The sequence below is a fragment of the Lissotriton vulgaris genome, chromosome 3_1, assembly GCF_964263255.1.
Source record: "Lissotriton vulgaris chromosome 3_1, aLisVul1.2, whole genome shotgun sequence".
Taxonomy (NCBI): domain Eukaryota; kingdom Metazoa; phylum Chordata; class Amphibia; order Caudata; family Salamandridae; genus Lissotriton; species Lissotriton vulgaris.
The window spans coordinates 1408346147-1408361659 of NC_141689.1; the positions used below are offsets into that span (position 1 = coordinate 1408346147).

The 15513-nt window shown below is 45.5% G+C and overlaps 1 protein-coding gene across 1 annotated transcript in view; it reads left to right on the plus strand.

Annotated features, from left to right (window-relative positions):
* CDS1 (CDP-diacylglycerol synthase 1) overlaps positions 1–15513 on the plus strand; it is a 955907-nt gene that overhangs the window by 556725 nt on the left and 383669 nt on the right. The window contains exons 5-6 of the mRNA XM_086961872.1: positions 4540–4679; positions 11178–11236. Coding sequence (XP_086817998.1) covers positions 4540–4679; positions 11178–11236 — 199 coding nt within the window. The remainder of the gene's footprint in view (positions 1–4539; positions 4680–11177; positions 11237–15513) is intronic.

Consider the following 15513-nt stretch of genomic DNA (forward strand, 5'->3'; position numbering starts at 1 on the left):
GCGGACGGGCGTAGACGGGCTTACCTTTGGCGCACCTTCGGCGCAACTGGGGCGCGACCGCTGCGCGTGACCGCTGCGCGCAAATGCTACTGTCATAAGTGGATAGTGGAAGGGGAGGAGCGAGGCAGGCTCAGCTGGGAGGCGGGAGCGTGATTGGAGGGACGGGCTTGGACGTCACAAGAAGCAAATGGCTGCAACAATAACAAAAACTTAACGCAGGGAGAGGTTGGGGCGAGCAGTGGAGCGCTATTACAAAAACATATATTTTACTAATGAAATGGCTGAGACAAAGTAGCGCTATGAACACAGCACATTAAAAGTAACAAGCGGCGCTATGAAATTGAGCACAGTGCAATCAATAAAGCAGCAAACAGCGCTGAGGACAGAGCACGTTTAATACACAATGCGGCGCTATGGTAATACAGCTGGAAGAATGCAAAGATCACAAGCAGCGTAGGAGAAGCGCTACGATACCCAGGAGGACAGAGGGGAGCAACCGGATCTGCACGAGTCAGGACAGAGGTTTTGGAAGGTCGTCCTTTCGGACCTACAGGCAGACTCAGCAGCAGCAACGAAAGCAGCAAAATACCCTGTATAAGACCTAAAGGGGCAAGGACAGAGGTCGTCCACGAGGTAGTCAGCCCTCCTCCTCCTCTACCTCCCTCCCTCTTGCCACAGCAAAGCAGCCCTAGATCCACCATTCTGGATCATGTGGGTCCTGTGAGGGGTCGGCTTACCATTTTCTACAAGATTGGGAACAGGTCACTACAGACCTTAGGGTTCTAAATCTTGTGGAAAATGGGTATGCTCTTCCCTTTTGGGAATTCCCTCCGAATTACCCTCCTTGCCTAGAGGCATGTTCGGAGGACCACCTTCTCCTGCAGGAGGAAGTCCTAACATTACTAAAAAAAAAAAAGGTACAAAAGTGGTGGTTCTGGAGCAGTAAAGGGGTCTGGGAGGCTACTCCCGGTATTTCCTGATTCCCAAAAGGATGGCAGGTTACGTCCAATCCGGAACCTCAGGATCTTGAATCTTTTTCTCAAGCAGGAGAAGTTCAAGATGCTCACCCTAGCGCAGGTTCTTCAGGCGCTGCAACAGGAAGACTGGATGGTGTCAATCGACTTGCAGGATGCGTATTTTCATATCCCGATCCTGAAGTCGCACAGGAAGTATCTCCGTTTTATGGTAGGGTCGCAGCATTATCATTTTGCGGTTCTCCCGTTTGGACTTTCTACTGCACCTCGAGTCTTCACCAAGGTGATGGCAGTGGTGGCAGCCCATCTCAGGACTCTACTGTGTGTCGAGCTTTTCCACCTCCACAAAGGATTCTCGACATTCAGGAAATGATTCCCTTGTTTTACAATGGAGTTGTCGTTCCAGTTCTGAAGGTCCTTCGCGTGCTCGGTCTGTTTGCTTCCTGCATTCTGTTGGTCAACCATGCACACTGGCACATGAGGGCGCTCCAGTGGTGCCTCCGCAGGCAGTGGTATCAGCACAACAGAGATCTCAGGGAGTCTGTGAGGATCTCCAGAGAAGCTTCAGCGGATCTGTCTTGGTGGAGCGTGGAGGGCAGTCGGTCTCAAGGGAAGCCCTTCCATCTACCTCCATCGGTGGCCGCAGTGATACCAGATGCATCCACTTTAGGATGGGGTGCTCATCTGGGGGACCTGGAGATCAAGGGTCTTTGGTCTCCAGAGGAAAGGTTGCTTCCCATCAGCCTTCTAGAGTTACTGGAGATACGTTTGGCGCTCAAGGCCTTCCTCCCTTCCCTGCGGGGTCAGTCGGTTCAAGTCCTGACTGACAACACTACCGCGATGTGGTATGTCAACAAGCAGGGAGGAGAGGGGTTGCATTGTCTTTGCAGAGAGGCTCTGCGTCTTTGGTCCTGGGTTCAGGACCATTAGATTTGCCTGATGGCAAATCATCTGGCCTGAGTTCTAAACGTGCGTGCAGACAGTCTGTCTGCAGTTCACTGCCGACCACGAGTGGAGGCTTCATCCGGAGGTGGTTCTTCACATCATTTGAACGTGGGGACCTCTGCAGTCTCCAGTATCCGATGCAGCGAGCTTTGGGGGACGCGTTTCAGTTGAGATGGGACTCTCAACTCCTTTACGGGTTCCCTCCCATACCCTTGATTCCTCCGGTTCTGCGGAAGATTCGCCAAGACCGGGCCCAAGTTATATTGATCACCCCGGATTGGCCAAGAAGGGTGTGGTATACAGAACATCTCATCTCTCTTCGTGCCTTCAGCTCCATCTCCCTCTCAGGGCAGACCTCCTCTCGCAGTCAGAGGGGCAGGTTCCACACCCCCACCGCCAGAGCTTACACCTTCATGCCTGGAGATTGAACGGGGCAACCTGAATTCTTTTTCTATTCCGCCAGACGTGGTGGACGTTATACTATCGGCCAGGCGACACTCCACCAAGTCTATCTACTCCTATAGGTGGTCCAAATGTGTCCATTGGTGTGTGGAGAAGTCTATTGACCCTTTGAGGGCTTGTTTAGCTAACATCCTTCAGTTTGCTCTTTCTCTAGCTCAGCAAGGCTTTGCTGTGGCTACTGTGAAGGGCTCTTAATCGGCTTTGTCGGCATTCCTTTGCTTGCCGGATCAGCCGTCCTTATTTAAATCACCTATTGTGTTATGGTTCATTAAGGGCCTTACCAACACATTTCCGCCCACTCCATTTATTGTGCCTCAATTGGACTTAAATCTTGTCTTAACCTACTTGATGGGTTCTCCTTTTGAGCCCTTGCGCAAGTGTCCCTTGAGACTGTTGTCTTTTAAAACAGTATTTCTAGTTGCCATTACCTCGGCAAGCAGGGTAAGTGAGCTTCAAGCTCTGAGTTCGAAACACCTGTTCTTGACCATTCATGCTGAAAGAATGGTACTCAGGACCAGGGCTGCTTTTCTGCCTAAGGTGGTAACTCCCTTCCATCTGGGGCAGTTCATTACCCTTCCTTCCTTCTATCCTCCCCCTTCACCCTTCCAAGGAGGAGGAGCGGCTTCACCGTTTGGACCCTAAGAGGGCAGTGAGTTTTTACCTCGATAGAACTAAAGACTTTCGTGTGGATGACCAGCTTTTTGTGGGCTTCATTGGTCGCAGGAAATGCAGAGCAGTGCACAAGCGCACCCTTTCCAGATGGATTATCTTGTGCATCAAGATCTGTTACTCTTTTGCCGGTAAGGAACCTCCAAAGGGTATAAGAGCTCACTCTACCAGGGCAAAGTCTACTACATCTGCATTATCTAGGGGTGTTCCTGTGGTGGACATTTGTAGAGCGGCCACTTGGGCCTCCCTCCGCACTTTCGCAAAGCATTACTGCTTAGATTCCGAAGTGAGAAGGGACGGACACTTTGCTTGTTCCGTCCTACAGGACTTTTTGGTATAGAAGGGTGGACAGCCTCCTCCGGGAGTGGGGACTGCTGTGGGACTTTATTCACAAGGTGAGGAATCCACTGGCAGATGTATCCATTAGAAGAACAAGTTACTTACCTTCGGTAACGCTTTTTCTGGTGGATACAGTATCTGCCTGTGGATTCCTCACTGATTCTCCTGCCTCCCTGTTGTCCACCCTTGTATACCTGCATTGGTGTTAATTACGATCTGTCTCTTTTAATGGAATTGTATTATTCTTTTTGCTTTAATGCATTGATGTCACACTGTGTGTGTTGGTTTGAATACTGTGTACTATGTATGCTGTATATATTTGTGTTGGTCCGTCCGTGTGCCTCGAAAACATGAAAAAAAGGGCGGAACTGACGTCATCAAGCCGACGAGGCTGTCTCATGGCTCCGGTGAGCCGCGAGCTGAGCCATGCTTCTGTGAGGACATCCTCGTCGGCGTGGAAAGTTACGAAAAATTTCCAAATGCTGCTGGCGCAGGGTATATTCACAAGGTGAGGAATCCACAAGCAAATACAGTAGCCACCAGAAAAAGCGTTACCGAAGGTAAGTAACTTGTTCGTTACACCGTATACTCAGCTTGTCAATAGATGACTGATTCCTGCCGTATCCAATTCTCAAGCACTCTACTATCCATTTGTCATACGTAGTTTGCCTTTTCCAGGGACTTCAGACACCATGGAGTAGGTAAATAAAGTATCTGTGCAATGGTAAAGAAATCGGTGTACAGACTGGCTTCTGTACTTCCATTATTTTACACCTGTGTTAATTACACAGTTTGACGCATTCCTTCCTGTTTCATGCTGTTTCTCCAGGATCCTTGCAATGTCTAAATTTGTCCAAAGATACTGCAGAAAATAATAGCCATAAGGGAATTTCATTGTCCGGAAACAAAGTGCCTCTTTAGTTTTTTTTACGTTTCCTCCTTTTTGTCACTGTGCTTTCGTTATGAAATATCTTAATATAAAATTAGTTATTTCACCATGTTGTTGCACGTAATTTGGGATCAGATGTTCTTACTTTACAATCATCAGTTTCAAAATAACCCTTCTTTGTCAACTAGATATGTATTGAAAGTAATTTGTCGAATTTGAGTCACAGCAAGATGCATTACTCTGTTTTTATCGTGGTTGCAGGTATTTTCTGCTCTGTGTGAACTACTTTTTCTACGGAGAAACGTTAGCAGATTACTTTGCCACATCAGTGCAGAGAGAGGAGTCACTCCAGTTCTTAGTTCGCTATCATCGGTTCATATCATTTACTCTCTACCTCACAGGTATGTTTTTGAGCACTTTGTAAAATCATGTATTGTATTGAGCATATGAAGGGGACTTTCAGTTTACTGAATTTGTTTTAATGAGCAAATTGCGTTGTAGCTTTTTTTAAATATTCTGTTTAGATCATGGAACATTGATTTTTTTTAAAGTGCGAGATTTAAAGTGACTTTTAAAGCAAAGAAAGTGATCAATCCTGAATTTTTATGATGTTTGAATCAGCGTGATGGTTTCACATATTTAGGAGTCTGGTACCAGATTATAATTTTTTTGTAATTTTCTTTTTAGTTTGTACTAAAATACATCGTAATAACCATTGAATGAAGATGCATCCTAAAGAATGGCCACATCTCATGACCAGACGAAACGTTCTTGCATACATTTCCTTTGCATCTGTGTGGTTATTGTGACAGAACGCTAGAACTACATTAAAATACATTGCATTTATGTTTAATCTGTTCAGTCCCTGTATTGTGTTTAAAGTATTTTTAGGCATCTGTACTGAAGATTCTGCCTTTGTGTACTGGCAGATATGTGATACTGTTAAGAATTGGAACACAGTTTTTGCAGTTGATGCAAGGTCATAGCACTAGATAACGGTTTGTAGCTCGGGTGAGAGATGTAAGGCTGGTAAAGCAAGTGCAACATTCTATCATTAGTGAGTTCTCCTGCCTGTTAAGCATCAATCCGCTCACCCTCCTACGCAAACGCACTGTGAGGGACAGGTTCTATCGCCCATCTCCAAGGACGGCCGATCGCTCCTTATGCTGGTCGGTTTTACAGCCTTTAACTATATGGGAATGAATCAAGTTGGTGGACTAAATTTCTGTGAACTCACTAGCGCTGCAAAATGACTTCAGGTCACAAGCAGCACTTCAAAAGCAATCAAGTAAATGCATATGATATAAGGACTGGCAATATGGCTGCTCCTTGCAAGAATGTAGAGCTTGGGCAAGGTAGAGGTTCCGTGTTTCTTTCTCAGTCAGAGGAGGAAGCTTTTTTCCCCTAATGTTATGCTACTACTCTATCTCACTGGCGAGACTTAGCAGCGCGTTAAAATTGGCCGTGCGATCAATAACCGATGGAAAATAACTAGGATGAAGATAACTGCTTTGCTTCAATTGAAACTCGTGAAATGTTAATCTACAAGTAACATATATCAAGCACAAGGATGTTTTTCAGAATAGCTGTAAATATAGTAATCAAAAAAGAAAAGAACAGTATAACTGACTACGTGTCAAACACGGATAGTCCCTAGTTTCACACATGATTTCACAGTAACAAGTTTTCTGATGAATATTTTTTCCTGCAGATTCCGTACCTGTTGAATACGCTGTGCACCAGACTGGATACAGAAACCTTTGGCACAGTACGGGTGCAGGATCAATGTTGATGCCTGAAGAGAGGTCATGATGATGTCACTGTAGCCAAGTCCAAAACAACTAAACGAATGCCAATACTGTTAATTCTATTTATCAAAGACCTTTGGTTTCAACACACAAAGAATTGAACTAAGTGTGAGTTATGACGATCTGTCAGAATTAATCTTTTATTTTTCATACACTTTTTCAAAGTTTGTGTTGGTTATGAATCACCAAAATACACAAAATGTATCAAGAACAAACATTACAAAAAAACAGTTTCATAAAAATGATATTTTCATAAAATACACACTAGTAGAAAAACCTTTCATACGTTATTGATCAACATCAAGGTTTTTCTACTAGTGTGTATTTTATGAAAATGTCATTTTTATGAAACTGTTTTTTTTGTAATGTTTGTTCTTGATACATTTTGTGTATTTTGGTGATTCATAACCAACAAAAACTTTGAAAAAGTGTATGAAAAATAAGAGATTAATTCTGAGAGATCGTCATAACTCACACTTAGTTCAATTCTTTGTGTGTTGAAACCAAAGGTCTTTGATAAATAGAAGTTACAGTATTGGCATTCGTTTAGTTGTTTTGGAATTGAGGCTTGGCCTTACTGTGGGAAGTTCACATTCAGTGTTGTTTTTCCACTGTAACCAAGTAGCACCCACCCTGGCTCCTTGATGTCAGTTCCTTCCAAATCTAGTGCTCCCCTTCTTGTTCTGTTCCTTTCTGTGATTCTCAAAGATTCTGATTTTGATCTAAAAACAAAAAATGTTCTTAAACAGTGAGGGGCATACTTATGGCTTAGGGGTGTCCTCCAATAAAAAGTAAGGGTTTCAGCCCTATCACAACTAACCCACATTAGATGCGACTGTGGGGCCTCGGATCGAGACATGATTCGAGGTTCTCCGACCGGTGCCACAGCATAAATTCCAAGGTCATAAAAGTGCACAAGGCCAAACTCATTATGGTTGAGTCCCTCGTTGACCATGGGGTTCGACATCGCTCATTCTGCATCAGTATCTCCTTCTTAATCACCTTTTTCGAAGTCCTCAAAAGGAAAAAGGCAGATGCACAGAAAGAGTAAGGATACACTGAGTCTAGGGGTATGTAACCACAACTCCACCCTTCTCTGGCAGTCATTTTTGCAGCGTGATCTAGTTGACATTACTCTTCAGTAGCCTTCTCCACCTGCACTGCCAACACCAGTTCCAGTGACCCTTCCAGCCCCTGCCTTTGCTTTAACCGAGTACCATGAGTTCCTGGCACTGGAGCCTGATCAAGTCCTAAGTCCCAAAGTCATCCTAGAAATAGTCTGGCATGCTTCCATACCCATTGTAGTGCTGCTAGGCCCCAATGGACTATTTAGGGCTCTACTCAGGATCCAAACAGTGGTCCTTTTGTCAGCGTCCAGTCTGCTTGTTCTGTTGGAACGCTTCAGCTGGCAGCCGGTGTTGTACCAGTGACAGTTGCCACTTGTTCCTCTACTGCGCCACCAATGCCGATATCATCTTAGGGCTGTGAACGCACTTCGGTCCAGAAAGGAGGCACAGAGGGTTGTTGGGGAAGAAAAGGTATAGGGAGAAATGTGCTATTTCTCGTCAACATTCGCATACCATGCATGATCCCTTTGGACTACTTTCTGACCCTTTTCAAACCCCTGATGGACCGCAGCAGGATATCGATGACCGCAGTGGAGTGACTCATCTGCTGCCATCCCTCCCATCCGCCACAGTTGATTACCTGGTGCTACAGAATGCCAGCGGACTGGACATTTCTCCTAACGTTGATGCTGACAAACCTTCAGGTGCTACCCCTGCTCAAATGGTTTCTATCACACTGCCCTCAGGTGGTAAAGGTATGAACATGCACTAGATAATCATGCATTTTTATCAGTTAACCTTCCTCCAGAGAGTCTAGTGGTGGAGGCCTTGTCCTGTTCAAAGCTAAATCCAATAGCTTTTTTGATCCTCCCACCAGATGGAGAATCCAACCCATTGAAGGCAGTGGCAAAAATGGGTCTTTCGTTGCTGGTAACCTGTTTCCCCATTCCCTGAATGTTATCTGCCTCCTGGGGAGATGCAACCCTGGCAGCCATGATCATGCCTAATCTGTCAGATGACCATTTTGCAGAAGTGGATCTTGACAGCCAGGACACACCCAGTTGTATTAAAAGGACTGAGCTCAATACACTCATTCAGTGGCCATTGCAATAGTCTCATCAATAGCCCTATGCAGTCACTCCCAGCTTCTGTCTATGGGTTTCTTGGGGCTGTCTGAGCCACATTGGTGGACGTGCCCTTCAAATTAGTCTAACTCAGACACAGCCCTCAAAAGATTTAAGGCCGGAGTCCTAATGGATCTTCAGTCACATTTGAGAGACAATACAGTTCAGAAAATTTCAAGGCTCTTCCAATGGGTTTATCTTAATCAAGGACAGTCCTTTCAGAAGCTGCAAAATCCCCCGGTTTCCTGTTTTGGCAATTATAGGCAGAGTCTAAGGAAAAAGATGTCAGACCCTGCAGGCCTACCCCTCCTACTTGTATACGCCAGCACTACTTGGAAAGCTGGTTTAATCCCCATCTGAGACCCGTTTGATAACCAGTATCCTCCTTTCTACCGACCTGGAAGGCCATGACATCAGACCAGTGGTTCCAACTGATTCTAGAAAGGTGGCAATGTCTTACCCGTCCATCATAATTTCCCGCCCCTCCCTCAACAGTCCTTTCAGTTGGTGGACCATCTGTGCATACTGCAGTAGGATGTGGTAGCCCTTCTGCTAAAAGCAGTGGTTGTGTTGGAGCCGGAGCATGAAATTGGCTAGGGTGCTACTCTTGGCTCTTCCTGAGAAGGACAGCGACCTTCGTCCGACCTTTAGGTCTAGAAATGTTGCCTGCCCAAGTAAAAGTCCACCATGCTTGTCCCTGGCTCACATTCTTCTGATTGTAGCTGTGGAGACAGAAAGGTGTCCCTTGACTTGCAGGTTGCACAGTTCTACATACCTGTCCTGCAGTTGAACAGAGGGTACTTTTCTTTTGTGGTACGGTGCATTCACTAACAGTTGCCAGTCCTCCCGTTTGGACTAACATTTGTGCTTCAAGTCTTCACAAAGGTGAGAGCAGTGTTCATGATCCATCTCAGGAGGTTGGAATATCTGAATTCCCATACCTGGATGATTGGCTGCTCAAAGCCGGCACTCTGCATCACCTGTAGACGGCAGCATCCCCTGTTGTCAGACTTGTCCTTCTTCGTTAACATGCCTTAGTGCCCCCTGCAGCCCCCTCAGCTCCTATTGTTCAGATTGGCAGTACTGGAAATTACATCACCTTGAGCTGTCACGTCTTCACAGAGGATCTTTTTGTCTTCACCCACTGGCATCTTATTGTGACGGGTACTCCCTTTGAGCCCCTTGACAGTTGTCAGCTGCGTTTATTGACTTAAAACAGTTTTTCATAGTTACCTCCGGGAGATATGTCGGTGAGTTGCAAGTGCTAAGCTTCCACTTGCCATATACGGGGAACATCGTTTACGACGCGGTTTTTACACCGCAGTGCCTTTACCCCGCAGCTATTACAACGCAAGTCGTTACTACGACTTGCGCTGGATGGCGGTGTGGGATAAGGAATCTTGCAATTTTATATTCCAACACCTTCCCTACTGTTACGGGGACTGGTGTTGGAATATAAAATTATAAGATTCCTAAATCCACGCCCTTCAACGCAAGTCGTTCTAACGACTTGCGTTGTAAGACTTGCCTGGTAAAGGCATGCGTTCTTACAACATACGTTGTAACAACGTACATCTGCCGTATACATGCTTCTTTCTGGGCAAACTTGTCCTCTGGCCTAAAGTGGATTTCCTTCCCAAGCTGGCTACTCCTTTCATTTATGGCAGTGTGTTTGCCTTTCCATCTTTTATCCACCACCTCATCTCACCATGAGGAGAGGTTACATTGCCTAGACCCCCAAAAATTAGCCATCTACTAAATTGACTGCAATAAAGAGATCACTTCTGATGATCATCTCTTTATTTGGTTTACGGCCAGCAAAAAGAGCACAGCAGTCCAGAAAAAGGCTTGGTCTCATCAGGAAATTTTTGTGTATAAAAATATGTTGTACTCTTGCAGAGAAGGAACTTCAGGAGAAATCCAGGCCCATTTCATCTGGGCACATACTTTCACCTCCACTATTGTCATGTGTGTTCCAATAGCAGATACCTGTAGTGTGGCGACATGTATTTCCCTTCACTCCTTCGCCAATCAATTTTTGGATGCAGAGTATAGAAGCGATGGCTACTGTGCACACTCTGTGTTCCAGGCCTCCAGTATTTTCTCACCGGTCCATACTTCAAACCACCCATCTAAGGAGGATACAGCATTGGAATCTATTCAACAGATAAAGAATCTGCAGGTAAAAACATTGTTCTGGTGGTTTCTCTAGCTGTCTGCAGATTTCTCACTGATGAAACCCATCTCCTCTTCTGAAGGATATTCGTAGGGCTCAGTGATAAGGTTTCAAATTGGAGTGCTACACTCCACTACCTTAACAATTGATGTCTTTTTCTCATCTGCTTCAAAAGACACTGAGAAAAAGCCTGGGGGGCTGACTTTAGTACTCCGGGGGTGAGTGTTGGAGAGCAATGTCGGACGTTTCCAGGTCTAGTGTGACACCTGAGAATTTCAGCAGGTGAGGAATTTGCAGGTCAAAGGGGTATCCACCAAAACGAATGTTCTCAAAGATAGGTAACTTTTTCTTTGTAGATCAAGCGTGCACAGACTCCACTTGTTGGTTACTACAGATACATATTATGGATACACGTCACCTTTATTCTTTTTGTTTTTTCCAATAGGTAAGGTTTTTCAACAGTTTCTTTTCCCAGTGACTAGAATTATTTGTACGAAAGTAGGTGTTTTAAGAAACTTTTTTTCTAGATTCCTCTCTGTTTCATTTTTGTGAGCTTCATAGATATTTTGTGTCAGGCTGTAGGTTAAACATGTTTTTTGGATACTTTACATATCTACTTTGATAAACCATAGTAAAGGAACAGCAAGCACATTAGTGTTTTGTTCTGTATTTATTGTGATTAGAATTTGAATAATTTCAAGACATTTGTATTTTTATTACACAGGTTTCTGCATGTTTGTACTGAGCTTAGTGAAGAAACATTATCGTCTGCAGTTTTACATGGTGTGTATTATTTTCTTGTTGAATGTTCATAACTTAACTCTAAAGTGTAGTTTGCTGATGTTCACACAATTTTTTATTGACGTAAGTAGGTTGAGTATTTAAGATTACTTCAACTCTTTGTGGAATGTGTACATTTCAACCTTGTCAACTTAATACATATGCTGATTTCCTTCTCTCCCTTTGAATTAGCTTCTTTTGTTTATATAGAGAGATATAGACCGAACAAATGTTTGTATTTAGCAGCCATTCATTTATTTCAGATTTCTCTTCCATCACATCCCGTTATTGAGCAATATTAAGAATTGGGTTTTAACTGCACACTAGGAATATATACTGCTGCTAAGCCTACTGTATGTCACTCGTGTACAACATATATGTAAATTCTATTCAGGGGGTGTGACGTTTTTGGAAAACATCTACTTGTCCAAAATACTTTAATATTACAGAAATCCACTTGAACTTTAAAAATAAGAAATCCGCTCGTCTGTTTTTGTGCCAAGTAGTGAGGTGACAAGTTATAGCAGCGTTCTCATTACTTTAAAGTTTATAGAATAGCCTCTGATTATTCAAGGGCTCATATTATATTAGTCACTAAAGCTTTATTTCGATCACTATAGATCAAAAACGTTCTACACCCATCATAGCACTTAATAACACAGATAATGCAACATAAAGCTTATATCAAGATCTCTGTTATAGCAAGGGTATGATTTTTCCACCTTTCCTTAAATCTACGTAGAGGGGCTTGTGGAAGTAAGTGACAAGTGATAATTTGCAGGATTGTAACGCACTGTTTAAGCATGTTTAAGGGTATTCACTAACTCAGTCCCTTTCCACACTAGGGAAAAGTTGGAAATTCACTTAATGTATGTATTTGGTCATGGAAAAGGGAAATGATAACAGTTTGTTGGGAGCACGGTTTCCTGGCCTACTTCTGTAAACGTTTGTGAAGCCCTGAAAGTCAAAATCTGGGTCACAGCAAGAACACAAGTTCACGTTTGTGGCTTTCTTTAAGAATTGGGCCCTGCTTTACTTTCAAGTTGCCCATAATGTTGTTCAAAATGGTTTTATGGTGATTCTGCTTTATTAATATTTTTTTTAGTTTTGGTATACATCAAATACATTTCCCTAAATGATGCCACAGTGAATTATTTAAAGTTATACTGTTGTTTAGCAAAATAGTTTTTTCAAGTTGTAACTTTTTTTGGGGGGTATAGTTTATTTTGAAAGCACACAAGTAGCAATCTTGCTTTCATGCTTCTGTGTTTACTTTCATATAATCAGTTAGTCGTCTGTGAGGCATTTTAAGCACCCCCAAATTGTGAAATGTTGTCAACATATGTACTTTTATACACTGGAATCACTGTCCATAATGAAGGTTCTGTAGTAGGGGATCTCTGTGTATAGTCATAATCTTGTGAATAGTCCTGCCCGTGTGCGTGGACCTCGGAGCAATCAAAATAGTCTCCTAATTTGTCTTCTTCTGCAGTCCTGCATAGACACTTAAGAGAAAATCAAAGACAAATAATGCAGCCTAAAACTACAAGGCTACATTGGCCAGCACTTCATCTCGAAGGGAAAAAGATAGCCAAATAATATTACATTTTACACACTGTGGCGGCGTGGAAGGAACAGGACGTAAACTGGCTCTGGGTAAATAGGGTTTTATTTTCTTTAGAACATGTCTTTGTCTACTGGTCAGTCTTTCAGCTGCAAAGCTTGCGGGATCCTTGGTGACGGGAGGTATCCAGACCTTCTAGGCAGCTGACTGGTTGGGTCACAAACTTTCTTCAGTCCGAATAGTGAACGGCAGCCCAAAAGAACATAAAAGAAAATAAAGGAAGAGGTCAACTATGCTGCTACCCGATAGGTAGTTCCAAAAGAGGCCAGGAGAGAGGAGACACCTGTAGCACTGTATATACAAAGGCGGTCTTGTGAGGGCGTGCGGTGTCTTAAACGCAGGTCAAGGTTGTGAGGGATACGGGAGGGGTTTGACGAGTGCCCAGAAGCGAATGCGCCGCGTGGTACTCTATGGCGTCCCCGCCTCCCCACCAACCCCGATATACGCTCACGTACCTGCGATAGCCACGCTCTCCCGTGAGCGTGGCTCGGGTATAAACAGGATCGTTGGCCTCCTGGCGCTGCTCCTGTCGGTGCTGGGTCTTCTCTGCTCAACGGCTCCACGATACGCCCGTAGGGTATTATGCTTCTCCTCGCTCCGGTCGCGGCTCCACTACTCTCCTCTTCCGCGTTGGTGAAATCACACGCCTGGAGGTCTGTGTCCGGCGTTATATCCAGTGTTTGCCCTATGGGACTCTAGGGGTGGAGCCTCATTGCAGTAGAGAGTCCAGTTAAAGGAGCCCTGCTCATTTTCATCATTGTTGTCTTGTTCTTCGTTCCATGCCCAGGTCTCCTGTTGAGAGAGAGAGAGAGAGGGACAGAGGTAAGGCGGTCCACCAGTCCTTTGTCTCTTTTGGTGACCCCTGGGCCCGGTCTGCCCGGTCACACACACTTTGTAAAGATTCACACCTAGAGAAACTCCCCTTCACAAAAATCCTTTGTCATGATAGAGAGGAAGGGTTGGACAGACAAGCCCCATAGGCTGCCATTATTTGTCTGGAAAAGGGATACCGTGCCTTTAAGGAACTCTCCAGAGACCCTCGGTATCTCAGGATGCACAGCCAAAGGCCTATTACTTTCAGTTCTTTTTTCCGGCTCCTGCTAGCCGGACCCTGGAGCATTGAGCTCTACCTTTTTGGGTATATCTTCAATTTTTGGAGCTTTTCCAGTTATTTGAGTGTTTCACTCGACATCTGGGGTCTTCCTCTTCCAGTTGCTGTCTTTTTTTTAACCAGTTTTACCACCTCTATAATGTCGAAATGCCAGCTTTATTCGACAAGTGTCCTGAGTGTGGTAGGAAGAAGGCTAAATCTGACCCACACAGAATATGCGTACTCTGTCTTCCTTCTTCCCATGTCCCTGACTCCTGTGATATCTGTCACTCTTTCTCCAGGAGGACCCTGCGTGACAGGAAGAAGATTTGTCTCCAAGGCCTGGAGCAGAGGAGACATCAACCAGGTGGGACTTCTGGGCATGGAAGGACTCTATCAACTTCCTCTGCCTGTGCATCGCCCCATGGGGGGCTCCCCAGTCAAGAAAAGGCCCAGAAAAGGCACTGGTCCCGGTCGACATCAATGGCTTCGGCGTCGAGAGGTATGACTACCATCTGTTCCCAGCCGACCCAGGGCTCTGGGTTGAAGCGTCGCAGCCGTTCGGCATCGAGGGGTAGGAAGTCGAGACCTCGGACCAGGTCGATGTCGAGGACTTCACTGGCGTCAACACACCATCGACGTCGTGATAAGTCCCGAAGAGGCAGGCGCTCGCCGTCGAGGCGACACCGCTGTTCGACGTCAAGGAGAGCAAGATCGCCGTCGAGGCGATGACACTAGACGTCGAGAGGAGAGACGTCGAAGAGCTCGATGTCGAGGAGGGACAAGTGAACGTCGAAGAGAAAGTCGAGGCCCAGAACGGTGTCTAGTGCCTCTGTGGTTAGCGTCTTCATGGTTAGCGTCTCCTCATCAAAGGGGAGTCACAGGTCGTGGCTGCGCCGGGGCTCGTCCCCAGACATATCTACCTCCAGAGCATCCTCAAGGCCTGCTCGTAAGAAGAGGAGAGTTCTTAGGTCACCGGACTCTGATTATTCCCGGACCTATTTGCCCTCAAGGCCCAGGATGCCTACGTCTCCTGCTCTTCCTCAACTTCCTCCTCCACCTCCTCCTCCTCCGCCACCACCTCCTCCGCCACCACCTCCTCCTCCTCCTCCACCGCTTCCTCGGCCTCCACAACCGAAGCTTTTGGTTCCGGCTCAGCCTCTTCCGCAGGCTCCTGGGCCGGTGGTTCCTGCAAGGCCCTGAAAGCCAAGGTCAAGATCCAGAGGAAGGCATTGCTCTCGCAGTGAGCATAGATCATCGACGAGGTCACGTCGTCATCGGTGTAGTAAAAGGTCACGGTCCAGGTACATGGACTCGTCCAGTGACAGGAGGTATTCTCCCACCTTGTCGGACTCTCCTCCTACGAGAGTGTTGCCAGTGAATGACATTGTGACATTACAGGATGTGCTGCTGAGGGGGGCAGCGAAGTTGTGTATCACACTGACTGTGCCCACACTTTCCACGTCTGTGATATTTGAAACGTTGCAATGCAGGCACCTCTCTCGCCCTTTGGTGCCAGGACTGGAGGAACCGGCCATGGAGCTGTTTCTGACGCTGGCTTAGGTG